Consider the following 16,378-nt stretch of genomic DNA (forward strand, 5'->3'; position numbering starts at 1 on the left):
ATTGATTCAGCAAAGTTCACGTGTTTTAATATTGATACCTGCAGTAAAATAACAGTAATATAATGTGGTTTAAGAATCGATCAAGAAGACACGTTAACAAGGCCGTTCCAGAAGAAGCATCCAGACTCTACGTCTTCACCAACCAATACTTTTGGACCCACTATTTGGTTTTGCTCCTTGTAGAATCCTTTCGATCGTCTTTAAATGCTTGGGGCTAGTCTTCGGTCTTTGCAACCACGGATGTCTACTTTTGGGGCTTGCTTCTTCCTCGACAGCTGTCTCGCGCTTTTTAACACCATTATCAGCTCCATTGAAGACCTCTGATGGAGTAGCAGCTTTGGCATCTGCTGCCATAGCTCCGACCGTGCCAAGGAATTCTCTTCCTTTTGACGGTATTGCCTGCAAATGTGAATAGCGTTAAAATTCGATTTATTGCCTCCCCTTCAATCTCACCCCACACTTATCATTTGAACATCATTATCTTTCTTTTTTTCCTAGGGGAAGAGGGGGGGGGGGGGGGGAGAGAAGTGAATGAGCGCGCCTTTTTAATGAACTTCACATAATAAGAACTACTTATTTGGATGCTAGCTCAGTACCTTTTGGCCGCTCGCCTTCGACATAGGTGGTTGATTCCCGCCATGTCCACAAACCAGGGTGGTATGAAACAACTGGTGAATCCATACTGGTTGTGCACAAATTACTTTTCTTTTCACTGAGATAAACTCGTTGTAGTTGTCGATAGTGAGATGCTTCCGTAATGGCTAATATTCGGAATTTTACAGTGGACAAGACCCGAAGCAAGCTTCTTGGTCTCTAAAAAGTCGACAACTACAGTGGCTAAAACATTCTATGGACAGTAATATGTAATAGTTGAATGATAGACCTCCTGTGCATTAAGAATATTCCAAAAATATTTAAATTTGCAGTTTCTGTTCAAAAGAAAAATGTTCTTAACACGATTGACAAGTAGTGTTAATATAGTAGCCTTACGTATCATGTACTGTATTAAACTTAGGTAGATACCGAACCTGCATACACACGGTGAAGAGAAAGAGACCAATGATCCATTTCTGCAACATTTCTTGAAAATTCCTTGATGTACCTAATGTAAATTACGAAGTGTTGTTAATATGGAACTTGGTCGTAATAATAGAAGTATCTTTATTATAGTGTTTGCATTTTATTTTACAGTCCTTCAAAATCAATTCCAGAGATCCTAAATGACTTATGGAGTTTCCTGATTCACTTTAATTTGTAATACGGAGTTTAATTTTGCCTGTGTCGATTTCACAATTATATTGTATTGAAAGTCAAGTTAGATTACTTCATGGAAAGTGCGCGCGTACGGTGTTTACGCACGAGTTGTTGACGTATCAGAAACAACGAGTGCGTAAACACCGTACAAAGCACTTTCCATGCTGTAATTTGTTTATTTTATAAATACAGAGATTTTTCCACGCTGAACTGTTTTTTTATTGTTATAATACCCTGCTACAAGCACACAAAATGAAAGTACGCTAATTTACAAAATGATAATAACAACAAAATCGTTGAAAAAAGACATTTCATGAGATTATTCTCGTGTCTTAAAATTGTTCTAATTGGATAAGAAATCGAATATCAAGAGTTTTTCACTCAACAAGTACAAGAATGAAATATAGAAATAAGAACTAAGAATACGTATTAAACCGTGCTATTGCAAGGGAGGGCTATCTTCATCCGAAGAATCTAAAATACGTTTAACACGCTTGAAGGTTTGCTTTCTTGTTGCTGAGTACGCATTAGGCGACTGACTTACTATGTGTTTATAGAAATGTTTAAGTGTCCTCCATGAAACACGGCTCCGCTAAATACACTTGCTCCAGGCAATGTTGGACTGCTTGACGACTGAAAACTACAAGACAGAGTTTCAGCTTCACTCTCTGTAGCCAATGCTCGATGAACTTTTGCAGAAGATTCAGTCGAGGTCGCACTCAGTATCCTTGACATGTTTTTTTGCTGTTGTTGGGAAATGTGGCTATAATTGTTAATGCTTTGGACATTTTTGTGGCCTGAGAGCTGCATAATGTGACTGGGAGCCGAGGTATGTCGCTGTCGTTTAGTTTTTGTACCATGCGTTTTCGAGCGCTGTGATTAGTCAGTCGTTTACTTGAAAGGCCTCCTTTTTCCGCCATGGTTTTCATCAGACTATTCAATTTGTTCTGACCCATTGCACTTGATTTAAACCACAGTTTTTTCGACGAAGGACTTTTTGTGTAATTTATTCCGAGATAGAATGGCGCATCAGGTTTATTCATCGCGTCAGGTCTCTTTTCGGAATAAATTTTGTAAACGGCAACTGGATCTCTTTCAGGTGGACCGTTTGGTGCTGCGAAAGCCTTCGGTTTAACAGCTCTGACATTTCGAGGTTCAGCTCCCGTACTAGTTTTCGTTTGACGTTCAGAATACTCTAGGTATTCAGTTCCGTCGGCTTCCATGTGAAGTTCCACGTCGCCCCAAGTCATCTGCCGATGTTCTTCACAGCCTCTCAAACCAAAATGCACTGAATTGAAAAGCCAGAGTGTGTTCAGCAAAGCTTCGGCATTTGAGATTCCCAGTAAATTCTTTTCGAAAAGAATGTTTTCCTCCACATCAGTCAAAGCTTCGGCTGCGTTGGGTTTGTTCCCTTTGCCTTCTTTTTTCAGTTGTTTGCTGCGAGCTTCCAGACATTTTCTTGCTTGATCAAACACAATGTCTTCGATAATACTCGCTGAGTATTTGCGTTCTCTTAAATACCGGTTAAAACTTGAGAACAACCCTCGAAGGCTCGATGGTTCATAGTCTTGGCCATCTTTTCTTTTCACACTAAGAATGAATTCACTAAGGTAACGGCTGAGCTCTTCTGGTTGGATGTCTTCAATTTTACTTTGTTCGTTTTTCTCCAGCAGAAATGTAGAAAGCAAATTCACATCCCGCTGCGTTTTTGCTCGAGTGTTTTTGTTTTTCTGCTCTGTAATATATTCTTCGATGGGTTTACTTAATGGTTTAAACCTACTGTCAGAAGATTCAGCCATAGTTGTCAATGAGAACGTTTTAAACCGTTCACAAATGTACTGCGAAAGGCCAAAAACTTTCAAGCAGGTCAAGCAGTGAAAAAGCTAGCGCCATCGACAAAGCTTCCACGTTCGCTCCATGTTCATTGAAAATGTTGATGCGTTTTGACAGCCGCTTTCTGATTGGACGAAACGGGTTTCTCACGTGCGAGAAAGTCGTTTCGCCGTTGTCATTGGCTGCGAAAATTTCCGAACCGTGTTTTCAACAGATCAATTCTAACTGTAAATCTCAGTATGTATATATATATTCTTACATTAGAAACCAATAACAGAGTGATGTAATGATCGAATTAAGATATAAGCCAGCTACTTCTATAGTGTATTTCCGAGTTAAACAGAAAGTTAAGCTCTGAAATAAACTGAAAACAATTTTGTTTATTTCTCTAGTAAAAAGTAAATTCAGAAATCCAAAGACGTGCCTGTTGAGCAAAATTGTTATTTCATTAATTAAATCTTCTTTGCTCGAGGCTCGCTCGAGGCTAATGCGCCTCGTTGACTATTCGTCGACTAAAAACGGACATGGTTTGACAGTTTCTACAGATTCTAGCTTCGTGCAATTGAATAAACAAAATTTTTATGAATATGATGCCTTTGTCCGCCGAACGTAAGAAAAAGTTAAAGTCGATCGTTCTTAATTTTAGGAGACTGCCTTTAAAATATCAGTCTACATAGTATGAAGCAACAAGGAATATCACTAATGGCTGACCGAAAGGGATATCAGTCACCCCGGATCAGTCACCAGGTTAGCCTCCAGCATGTTGTCAGGTTTTCCTGACAATTCACCCACACTCATTTATACACCTGGGTGGAGAGAGGCACTGTGAGAGTTAAGTTTCGTTCTCAATCGTTCAAATTTGTAAAATAACCAGATAAGAATAAGTGTTCATTGTAGGTAGAGAGGTATTCACAAGTTGTAAAAGGCATTTAGAAAAATATTTCTCAAACTCATTAATAATTCATCTAGTTAAAACAAAGGAAATCAGAACCGTGACGGAGTTTGGAAATCTGATCTTAATTAGCATAGATTTTGACGATTTTATTTTTTCGTTTTCGTTGTAGTTTTAGTTTCGATTGAGAAGATATATCAACCACTCGACAGAGTGTTTCATCACATTTCAAAACACCTCGAAGTTCGTCAAAAATACTCCGCTGCGCGTCGTATTTTCAACTCTCTTCTCGGTGTTTGGAAATGTGATGAAAAACGCTGTCTCGTGTTTGATATATTACTTAATATTTTGCTTCAAGGGTACATGTAGAAAGTTGTGCAGGTATCCTTGTAGCGACTCAGGAAACATGCATTTTACCGTTAATGACAACTTTACTACCTACAATTTTCTTTAGCACTAGCTAAAAAATATACCTTATTATAGGAAATTAACGCTTGTGTTAATTAAGGTATTTGAAATTAACGCGACTTAAATTAACCCGAATTGAAATAAAACTTACTTCCCAATAAAGGAAATTAACGCGAAAAGGGGGTAACATTTCAAAATGAAAGAAATTAACGCAACGAACACAAAAAGAAAAAAACTTGTTGAGACAACAGAGACAAGTTTATTTCAACCCTAAGCGTATAAACATGTGTATAATCCTAAACGTAGGGGTTAAGCGAAGAAATCTGACCCCCTCAAGCGTTCTTCACAGTTTCAGTGATACCGGTCGATTTCCAACCTGATGAAATAATGCCTTTTCCTACGAGTCAAGAACGTCTGGACTGTATCGAGAAATTGGAGCCAAAATAATGAAAATTAAGGGCATGGAAATTAACGTTCCACTTAATTAACGGCGCGGATTAACGTTAACAAAAATTAACGCGTCTTAAATTAACGCGAATTTTTGAAATTCCATGAAACGTTAATTTCCTATAATAAGGTATCTACTTGTTGATCGGACCAAATAAAACATATAACTTGTAATGTTTCAATCTAGCTAACCTAACTCAGAGTCGGTATTTTCTATTGTCGATCGTTTCCTAACTTCTCAATATAGTTTTTTCGGCAAAGTCAGGCGAGACGTTTATAAGAAAGCAAGATTTGGTCATTACCGAAAGAAGGCTTGATGTAAGCCCAAGTTCTCGCTCCAGCAGGAGTTACAGGAAATAAAAAGGGCACGTGTCTTAAAGTAACAGTACCGTCTATCACTTGACGAGATTTGAGAATAACTCTTTGCATGGTTGGTCTTGTGTAACTTGTATAAGACACAAGGGGCTTTCACATCAAATTAAAGGTCAAATCGACGCGTCGTTTGCTTTGTGGTTGAGCCCCTGCACGAGATACAAGTGTCTCTTGGGACACATGATTTGATTGGCTAGATTTTAACAAAGGGAGTTTCCAATCTAGCCCATCAAATCAACCGTTTTAAACTTTCGTATAACAAAGGGATTGTAAAACTGTTCATTTATCAAAGCCACTTGTTTTTCGTGCAGAGGCTCCGCCGGCTGAGAGTGTCAACCGGCGCTGGGGACGAGAATGATGCAGCTAGTTGTCCTCGCATTAGCTCAGTCGGTCGGTCATTTCCTTGTGGCAATACCTGTGTTGAGAAACACTTAGTTTTGAAGGGGCTATGTCACGCAAATTTAGGAAATTTTTGGCACTAACAGAGTAAGGCCAAAACTGATGGAGCATGAATGGGCAAAATTCAAGAAGTTTAAAACGGATTGCGTTCGGGTAAACTTGAAAAACACCGGCCCGACTTTTTTCAAGTTTATCTCAATTTGTATGAAAGTATCACTTACAATGCTCGAAAATCATCCTTGTTTGTTATGTGGCCGTGATTTTGCCAATAAAAGTCTTTTGCTCTGTCAATTTAAAGTTTAGAGCTCTTAATTAACGAAAATAAATATACTTACCGTGACCTAGCCCCTTCAAGACAAACTTTTTAGTGTTTTGCGACTACTTTTTTAATTTTGAGCAACTTTTTTAGAAAAGCTTTCGGCATTTTACTTGGACAATCAGGAGAGGCCTACACGGTGGCGTATGAATTTCCTTGTTGTTTTTGAGGGTTAAACTTGTCTAAGTTTGCTTTTCAGGATTTTCTCTGCACTTTCCACTTCCAGTCAAAAAATGTCTATAATTCTGAATAGCAACATCATATCTGAAAAAGCCATTCATTTACTTGGGGAAAAAGTTGTGATGACTTTTAGCCAAGTTCTCAAAACCACTTGAGTGTAAAAGACATGGAAGTGGTTCATGAAGGAGAAGATTTATGAAAAGATAACTTTTTAAGTTACAAGAAGCCATTCAGCAAACACACAGCCATTAGCGACGGATAGTAAGAGTTAATTTGAAATGTCACCCCACAACGTAAATAAGAAATATCCATAACATAAAGCGTAATGCGAGTTTACTCGACGTTCGGCTTCAGCGAGCTATAGTTTAATCATGTCAGGAGTGAATCACAAGGAGATCAAATAACTGTTAGCACATCAGTTGAATGAGCTATGGACCACTATTTTAAGAACGATGTTTTGTTTATACTTAGAGATGCACATTTTTAACAAGTATCCTGTTTGTGGGTGAGAAATATACCATTTTTATGGACAATTTTTCAACATAAGAATTTTTATTTAGTAATAATAGAGGCAATATTTATAATATAGCTTAAGAATGGAACAGAAAGAATTTTAAACGTTAGCTACACTGTTCCAAAAAATCGAATCCGGAGTCCGCTATTTTCCACCTTTGGACCCGAGATGTGGTTTTGGTGCTCCATGAATCCTTCTAAGCAACTTGCGGAAACGCTTTCGAGATTTCAGCGAATCTCTACTTTTGGAGCTGCCATCTTCCTCACCGGTATCTTGGCGCTTTGTCACGGTAACACTGTCATTGCCTCCCGTGAAGACCTCTGACGGAGTAGCAGTTTTGTCATCTATAGTTATAGATCCAGTGCCGAGGAAATTTCCATCCCCGGACGGTGTTGCCTGCAAATGTGTATTATTATTATTGTTATTATTATTATTATTATTATTATTATTATTATTATTATTATTATTATTATTATTATTATTATTATTATTATTATTATTATTATTATTATTAATGGTAATAGGACTGAGTGGAGTCCAATTCGGTCTGTAATCATGCGAGTGATTAACAAAATCGGACGACCGCGTAGCGGGAGTCCGATTTCTTAATCACGAGTATGATAACAGACCGAATTGGACGACACGAAGTCCTCTTACCAATTAATCAAAACTATGACAAAATTCAAGAAACAAAGTAGCAAAATTTACTGGCAAAATGATGAAAAACAAAACAGTTTACTCAACAAAATGCACAACAACAGCGCGCGCAAAATGACGCGTACTGTCCAATTACACAGGCATGACGCGTAAACTGTCCTATTACACTGTCCAATTACAAGCATGACGCGTAAACTGTCCTATTAGTGCTCAAATCAGGCTGCTGATAACCAATCACGTTCGAGAATTTTGTTATAGTTTTGATTATTATTATTATTATTATTATTATTATTATTATTATTATTATTTTTTTTTTTTTTTTTGGAGGGGGGAGCGGGTTGAGGATAAGTAAGCGCATTTTAATAAGCGCTACTTTATTTTAGATAATGTCTATTTTTCAATTACCCCCTTTTACAAGATGTGCGTCATGTCAGCTTAGAAACTTTTAGGCGCTCGCCTTGCACGTAGGCGGTCGTAAGGTCGATTCCCTCCATGACAACAAACCAGGGCGGTATTAAAACAGTTAATACTTTCATGCTGGCTGCCCATTTAACAAATTGACATCAGTTTTTTATGCGTCTGTCCTGTTATTGGTGATAAATTGCGTCATAACATTGTCAAAGTGTTGTAGACCCATGAACCGCTAGGCGAGTGGATCTACAACAAACTTTGACAATGTTATGACGAAATTTATCATTAATAACAGGATAGACGCATAAAAAACTGATGTCAATTTGTGTTTTACAATAACGAAAAGCCAAAACTGATTATAAAACGAAGGAAAGAAATCTACGGGGAAGATGCGATTGCCGTAAGCCCGCAGAATCTAAATTTTGTCGCTGTAATTCGGAGAATCACGCTCACAGGCTCGTAAATTAAACGTTTGGTTAGAATACCGTTCAGCTTCCTATTAAATTTCATTGACAACACACATTCCCGCTCACCGCCGATTTTCGGTCTGAATCCTCAATAAACATCCTGATCTCTTCGCTCTCAGGTTGCACTGGTTTCTTAAGTTTAAACCGATTAATTTTAGATGATTTCTTCATTGAAGACTTCTAGTTTTGTGGTATAATTCTCGCCTCATCAAGAATACAGCGCTAAATCAGTGCTGAAAAGTTTGACAAAACCAGGGCGCTAAAAAGGAAGGGCGGCGAAACGCGCTCAGAGCTCTTGAGCGATGTGTGATGCGGAGGTGTACTGGGGCGAGCGCGCTCCACTGCAGTAAAGTGATAAACATGGCGGCGAGTGAGATTTGATGGCTGGTGAAGAAAAGTGATTGCTACGCGGAACCAGTAGGAGATTTCCACGAAATTCTTTTGGGAATGGAATAACGATATGTTTCTTCAACCGTCAGAAGTTAAAAGTGCTCGATTCTGTGAACACAGTGTTGCATTATCACAAATAAAATCAACTTGCTCGAAAGGCTTTTTACCTTTTTTTCGGACGCTAGCAATCAAGCACCAATTACGTAAAAGATATGGTCAGAGATGGCTCAGTTTCCAAACAATAAGTACAGTATGTATTGCTCTTTCATCTGTGTAAATTTCATTTTGAACTTTTTTGAACTTTTTGAGTTAGAGGTTTTGAAAGTTTATACTTTTTTCGACTGTGCGATCAGGGTGCTATTAATAACTTTTTAGCAATTTTACTCTTTTCTCTGCGATCATATTGCGTCGTCTTTAACTGTGAATGATCATGAGTTATGATGGAGTCTTTTTCCAAAATCTGACCTGTGAAAATCACTGAAATCTTACTTTCACCCTGACAACCTCAGTAATTGAGATTACAAACTGCAGCTCAAGAAATATCTGTCAAGTAAATAAAATAAATAAAGATGAAAGTTTGGGGTTTGTATCCATGAACTTCCCAGAAAGAGTAAGTGTAACAGGGCAAGTGAAACATGCTTTCTTTAATTACATTTAAATCACTCATGACTCGGAATATTCCTTTTAGGTTTTGATTTTGACAGATACACTGAGCAGCACATATAATAAGGTTAAAAAAAATAACAGGCCTTTTTTCATTATATGTTACTATTTTACTAAAAAAATAGAGTTTCATCTTTAGCCTGCATGCTAAAGTTTTTATTTATGATCGCTATATCTATACACACCACTAAGTAGCCCATCAATATAGTGTGACCAATGATCTTTATTTACTTTTTTGATTTATTTGATATATCTTGCTCTCAGTCAGCTTTATTTATATCATGATCATGTGTTGACAATGAGGTATCAAGGAGTGTATTGTTTCCAGGATTGATCTAGGGGAAGGGAGCAGGGGGTACACCTCCTCACCTCTGAGATGACCTGCTTCTTTCTAGTAACATTCCTTACAAAATTGTGGTGCACCCCCTCCTAAAAAAATCCTGGATCTGCCCCTGATTTCATATTTGATTTATAAAAAGAAATGTCACTATTTGTTAATGCAGAAGACCACTTGACACATAAATTTCTTGGTAATTTTCCTTCCAGATCTAGATCTGCATACACATAACTAATGAAATATAATTTTATGAAAAGAACTCTAAGGCATTCCCAGCTGCTTTTCTGACATACTTTTATCCTCTTTCTCCACTGAAAATATTAAGAATAATTTGTTTTTATACAACAAGCATGGTCAAGCAACTGTTGCAAAAAATTAAAAAAGGTTTGCTTTTTATCTTTACATCACCAGAGCAAAAGGCAAATTATTAAAACAAAAAAGGTCTTAAACAATGCCATTTAATAATTAAAAAGAGGGAGATGTTGATGTTTGTGATGTTAATGTTTGTGTTGTAAAGACATACATTTGCTTGGCTACCATCCAGTGTAGGGAATGGGAATGGTTTGTACTCATTGAGTGCAACTGCACTGACATTGAGTGCATCTTCTTCTGCCAATGTATGAGACAGTTCTTTTGTGGCTACAACTGTCACCACCTGAGGATAGAAACTAGTGCCTGTTGGACAACTTAGAAAGAAATACTGGTTGATAGATATTTTTTTTGAGCGAAAATTATTAAGTAAAGCAGTCATCATAAGGCATTGCCTGATGGTTAACATGATCTACCAGACTGAGAAGAATCTAAGAAATGCAGTCATTTAATATTGATTTTGAAAACAAATTTGACTTCAGCTGCAATTTTCACTCAAATGACTGAGCTAATCAGGGTGTAATTGTGAATTTCACAGTTCAGAATCTTTAAAAAGACTTCTCTTGTTATCACGGTCACAGACAGCTACAACATGGTCGCAGAGAAACGAGTAAACTGCAAGAAGGTCCTAGAAAGCTAGTAATAGCGGACGTATACAAAACATGGACCCGGGTCCATGGACCACCCCTGTGGACCCGGTCCATGGACCACCTTGTGGACCCGGTCCATGGACCACCCCTGTGGACCACCCCTAATTTTCGAAAGAAAATCAAAGTGTAGAATGGGGACACCTGGTATAAATTGATGGCAGGTACTAAAACACAAAACAACGAAATGAAACCACTGAAAAGAAACGACCGAAACAAGCTAGACCACCGAAACGATCAATACGAAACCGCCGAAACAACCGAAACGGCCGAAAGAGTGACATAGACAACAAGACAAAATCACCGAAACAAGCAAAACCTTTACCATAAATGATTATTGAAAGCTAACCGTAAACAGGCTAACCAGAGTGTTAGTTATGCTGACCGGAGTGCTATTCAGGCTATAAACCGGAGAGCACCTTCCATGCCTTCCACTCCGGTTGGCCACTCCAGTTCACGGTTAGCCTAAATAGCACTCTAGTTAGCCTCAATAGCACTTCGGTTAGCCTGAATAACGCTCAGGTTAGCCTGTTTATGGTTTGCTCTCGCTAATGGTAATGGGTTTTAGTGTTTTTGTTTCGTTTCGCTTGTTTCAACCCTTTGCGACGTTTGGTTTTGGTCGTTTCGGTGGTTTCGCTAATTTTGTTTCGGTCATTTTGGTGGTTTCATTTCCTTGTTTTGTGTTTTAGTACCTGCCGTCAACTTTGATTTTCTTTTGAAAATTAGGGGTGGTCCACTGGGGTGGTCCATGGACCGGGTCCACAAGGTAGTCCATGGACCGGGTCCACAGGGGTGGTCCATGGACCCGGGTCCATGTTTTGTATACGTCCAGTAATAGCACCCTGATCGCACAGTCGAAAAAAAGTGTAAAATTTCAAACCCTCTAACTCAAAAAGTCCAAAAAAGTCCAGAACGAAATTTACACAGATGAAAAAGCAATACATACTTTACTTATTGCTAGAAAATTGAGCCACCTGCTACCATATACTTTTTACGAAATTGGTGCTTGATTTCTAGCGTTCGAAAAAAAGGTCGAAGGCTGTTCGAGCAAGATGATTTTAATTGCCATAATTCAACTCTGCGGTAACAGATTCAAACACTTTCTAACTTTATACTGATTGGGAAGCATATCATTATTTAATGCCCAAAGAAATTTAGTGAAAATCTCTTACTGGTTCCGCGTAGCAATCACTTTTTTTCACCAGCCACACGATCGCATTTGCCGCCATGTTTTTCACTTTGCTGCAGTGGAGCGCGCTCGCCCCAGTCCGCCTCCGCATCACACATCGCTCAAGAGCTCTGAGCGCGTTTCACCGCCCTTCCTTTTTAGCGCCCTGACAAAACCTTCGCTGATTGCGTCAGCTGCGAGTTTCATGCGTCTGTACTCTTATTGACAATGAAAATTAGCCAATCAGCGCGCGAGAATTCGCTCAGTTATTGTAAAAACAGCTTTTCCTTTGAATGAGATGAAACTCGTTATTATAGTCCTCCATCGTGAGATCCTTTCGTGATGGTGAATATATGAAATAAATTATAAATTTTGCGAACTGCGGGAGAATGATTATACCAAGAACAGGACCCCTGAGAAACATATCGGTCTCATGAAAATGGATAACTAGCTAAAGTATTCTCTGGCCAGATCTAATGCCCCAATAAGGAAAATATGATATGGAACGATTGAATTGAATTGAAAAGCTCCCCTAAATATTAAAATTTGCTAATAAATTTCAGTTGAGTAGAAAAATTCCCAGAAAACGACTAACATTTAGTGTTAATATAGTAATCTTACGTATCGTGTACTGTATTAAAACAAAAGTAGATCAATCAATCAACTTTATTAAAAGAGGGTAACGGCAAACAGTAAAAACTACTGACAAACAAGCGGCCCTCGGATTACAAATTACAACTACATAATATATACTCGGATTACAAATTACAACTACATAATATATACAATTTAAAATTTGAATTAAAATACAGAAATTTCTAAAAATAGGGATTAAGAATTAAAAAACTGTAAAATGATGAATGTCCTTAAGGCTAGATGCGTAAAAATCAATTAGGCCATTTTTAAAACAATGTAGACTCTCACTTTTCTTTAAGAAATTGGGAAGAGTGTTCCAAAGTCTAGTTGCTCTCACGCTAAATGATCGCCCTCCTTCGGTTTTTCGTTTGAAACGGGGGCAGGCCAAGTTGACAGAGCCATATCGACTATTTCTTTCATTTATTTCAGAGTTTGGCACTAAAAGTTCGTTCATATAGGATGGGCTTTGGCCATTAATACGTTTGTACACTTGTGTTAAGATGTTTATTTTAACCTCGAGATGAACCGGAAGCCAATTTAAAATCTTGAAAAGTTCAACGCTGTTCGCTCGTGTGTCGGCGTCAAGGATAACGCGCGCAGCGCGTTTCTGGAGGCGAAGAATCCTCTGCAAATTCCCCAGAGAACACGACGACCACACCACGGAGGCGTAGAGCATGTCTTGCTTGATCATCGCGTTGTAATATGCTATCCTTTGTTGAAAAGGGAGAAATTTCTTAATTCTTTTCAGTACAGCAATACGCTGGGAAACCTTTCTACAGAGGTCATCGATATGTTCATCGAAGGACAGTTTGGAGTCGATTGTGACTCCCAGCAGTTTTTGTGAGTTCACCTGATCGAGCTCAGTGGCATTTAATTTAACTTGCAACTGCTGGTGCCCCATTCTTTTCTCAAGCTATTTACCCGTGGCGAGCATTGTCTTGGTCTTTTTTTCGTTAAGAATCATTTTGTTGTTATCTGACCATTTTTGTAGTTTATTCAAATCCGACTGGAGACTGTCACTGACGGCCCAAGGTGCTAACCTATAGTCGGTGGAATAACTAACTGTAGTATCGTCAGCATATATATCTGCCACAGTGTCCTGTAGAGCTGAGGGTAGGTCATTAATAAATATAAGAAACAGTACAGGACCTAGGATGCTACCCTGAGGTACACCCAAAGTAATGTCCCTTATACTAGAATGACATCCATCAATGTTTACGTATTGCTTACGGCCATTCATGTAGTCAGTAAATAGAGGCAGATAATCCTCCCCTACACCGATCGCCCCGAGCTTTGTTAACAACAATTGGTGGTCAATGAGATCAAACGCTTTTTTGTAGTCCACAAAGACGATCCCGGTTACCTTGTCACTGTCAAGATCAAATAAGATCTGATCCACGAGCCGTATCAGAGCCGTTTCGGTTGAGAATCTTTTCCTGAAGCCAGACTGGAAGCTGTGAAGTAAACCATTTTCATTCAGGAATTTACATAGGTGATCACAGACGTGTTTCTCTAAAAGTTTTGATAGTACCGGTAACACAGATATCGGCCTGTAATTGTTTTTATCGTTCCTGTTCCCATTTCCTTTAAAAACCGGGGTGACTCTTGCAACTTTCCAGGCGCTTGGAAAAGTTTTCGTACGCAAGCAATGGTTTAGCAACTTGGCAAGTGAGGGGACAATGGCAGGTGCAGCAATTTTAAGCAACTTGGCACTAATACCATCATCACCAGTTGCCTTATGCGCAGGGATAGATAGAAGTAGCTCTGCTGTTTCCTTCTGAGTGATAGGTGGAATATCAAACTCACAAGCGCTGCCCCTTTTAATTGAAGACAAAGAATCTGATAGACTTTCACCATCAAGCGTCGTAGTCAATTTCTTGGGCTGGTCAATAAAGAAATTGTTTAGTATCTCCGCGATGCTGTTCTTATCAGAGATAATTTCATCATTTTCCGTCAGATTCTTGATTCCTATCTGCTTTTCTTCATCATCCTTGGACAAGCATTTGATCAAGTTCCAGAGCTTTCTTGTGTTGTTTTCATGTTCGGAAAATTTATCCTTAAAGTACGATTGTTTGGTGTTCCTAATCAAGTTTGTGACTTTGTTCTTTGCCTGCTTAAACAAACTCCAGTCAGATTCTGATTCCAAACCTGTATACAGATGGCGAAGAGAAAGAGAGCAATGATCCGTTTCTGCAACATTTCTGGAAAGTTTTTGACGTACCCTGTGCAAATTATTAAGAGTTGTTAATATGGAACATGGCCGGCAAAAGTTAAAGTGTTTGCTCAGATAACGCCTCACGGAGTCATCACTTTTCAGTTTAATCTCCAATACGGAGTTTTTCCTGTGTTGACTAGAAAATTAATTTTGAAAGTCAAGTTAACTATAAATGGGGCCTTGTAGCGTTCTTTTTCATTGCCGGAATTCTGGCTACGGAACTTTCTGGTTGAATTAACTATCACAAGCTAAGCCATGGCTATAGAAACATATTGGTTGTTCTTGCGTCAGAAATTAAAAAAAAACCCGTCTGTAATCACAAATGTGCAAAAAGCTGATTATCAATAATCCTGAGAGCTAGAGGAACAGTGTGTTTCTTTAGGTTCAAATAAAAAAGGAAATTGAATTGAAGCACGCTTTTTTGTAAAACAAATGTTTATTGTGTTAGTAAGTTTTCTTTGTTGGAGATATACTTGTATAAATAAGTTTCTTCGGTTCTTCGGCTTTTGTGATTTAACAAAATTTGTTCAAGTACAATAGCTTAAAAAATGTCGAAATGGTGTGCCTGTGACTTAAAATCATGTCCGTTGTGATAGCCTAGCTAACTTTGTAGAACGTTTCTTTTTTGTGTTGTTTTAAGTTATACCTAAGATTCGTGTCGTTAGAGTGACAACGCTTTATTCCAAAATTGAACTATTCCTACTGGCGCTTTTGCGATATGGATGTTTGAGTACCGATGAATCTGAAATATTTAAACAAGCTTGTTGTTGAAAGCATATAATAAAAAACGAAGTAATTGGAATATAAACAAGACAATAAAGTTTAAAATCAATCACCTACCCTCTGACGTTCTATACTCTTGCGTTCTCGCGAATAGATTGAGTTAGTTAAAAACTGGGATAGTTCCTAAAAGCCGTTAATTTGTAAATTATTAATGGCAAATATTCTTACGTTAGAAACCAATATTACATTAATATAATCATCGATTTAATAAATCAGCCGGCTATTTCGTCAGTGCATTTCTGAGTTATACAGAACATTGCGCTCTAAAATGAACTGACAACAGTTTTGTTTCTTTCTCTAGTATAAAAAACAAATTTGGAAATCCAAAGATGTGCCTGTTAAGTGAAATTGTTATTCCATTAATTGAGTTTTCTTTGCTCGAGGCTGGCTCGAGGCTGGCTCGAGACTAAAAAAATTAATGCGCCTCGTTGACTATTCGCTAAAAGAAAACTCGGGCATGCTGTCTAATTGTAAAATATAGTTTGAAGCGACAAGGAATATCGCTACCGACTGATCGGATGGGATACCAGTCACCAGGTTAGCCCCCAGCATTTTGACAGATTTCCCTGATAATTCACAATAACCCGTTTATACACCTGGGTGGAGAGAGACACTGTGAGAGTAAAGTTCCCTTTTGAAGCGTTTAAATTTGTAAAATTAGTGTTCACTGTACGTAGAAAGGTTGTAATCGGTTGCAAAAGGCTTGTAGGAAATGATTTTACGTCGCCGGAAGAAAACCTTTGATATGTTTCTCAGGTATCCTTCCGGCGTCTTCTAAATACCTTTTTAAAACTAATGGCAACTTTACTACCTTCAATTTCTTTAACACTAGCTAAAATATTATATCTACTTGTTGATCGGGTTGCTAAAACTCCCTGAAGTGTCTTAAAGGACTTAAACAGGCGAGAACCAGCAATGAAACGCTGAGGTCGAAGTTGCAAAACAAAAGAAGTTATATATTCATCCCATAACCTCAATGTGAAATTATTTGTTTTACAGTGGAACCCCGATATAACGATC

General features: G+C 38.2%; 1 protein-coding gene across 4 annotated transcripts; it reads right to left on the reverse strand.

Annotated features, from left to right (window-relative positions):
* Positions 1 to 45: 45 nt before the first annotated feature.
* Positions 46 to 15,430, reverse strand: LOC144650460 (uncharacterized). Of its 4 annotated transcripts, XM_078510147.1 has the most exons (3): positions 15,222 to 15,430; positions 14,509 to 14,582; positions 6,089 to 7,011 (listed from the first exon to the last, which is right to left on the reverse strand). In XM_078510147.1, the coding sequence occupies exons 2-3, from the start codon at positions 14,557 to 14,559 to the stop codon at positions 6,760 to 6,762; spliced, it is 303 nt and encodes a 100-aa protein (XP_078366273.1). In that variant the 5' UTR covers positions 14,560 to 14,582; positions 15,222 to 15,430; the 3' UTR covers positions 6,089 to 6,759. The 4 variants fall into 4 exon arrangements, with proteins under 4 accessions (XP_078366272.1, XP_078366271.1, XP_078366273.1 ...); XM_078510146.1 differs by lacking the exons at positions 6,089 to 7,011; positions 15,222 to 15,430 and adding an exon at positions 46 to 399 and having other exon boundaries at positions 14,509 to 15,019; XM_078510145.1 differs by lacking the exons at positions 6,089 to 7,011; positions 14,509 to 14,582; positions 15,222 to 15,430 and adding exons at positions 46 to 399; positions 1,029 to 1,098.
* Between the last annotated feature and the right edge of the window lie 948 nt (positions 15,431 to 16,378).

This window comes from Oculina patagonica, chromosome 4 (genome assembly GCF_052425735.1).
Source record: "Oculina patagonica isolate OP01 chromosome 4, crgOcupat, whole genome shotgun sequence".
In the NCBI taxonomy this organism is placed as follows: Eukaryota; Metazoa; Cnidaria; class Anthozoa; order Scleractinia; family Oculinidae; genus Oculina; species Oculina patagonica.

What these genes read in the sequence shown, in the direction of transcription:
- LOC144650460 (XM_078510146.1), bottom strand. Translation starts at nt 14,559, where the DNA reads ATGTTGCAGAAACGGATCATTGCTCTCTTTCTCTTCGCCATCTGTATA. An exon ending in TCTTCGCCATCTGTATACAG is followed by an intron (nt 400 to 14,508) that starts GTTTGGAATCAG and finishes TCACATTTGCAG; the next exon opens with GCAATACCGTCAAAAGGAAG.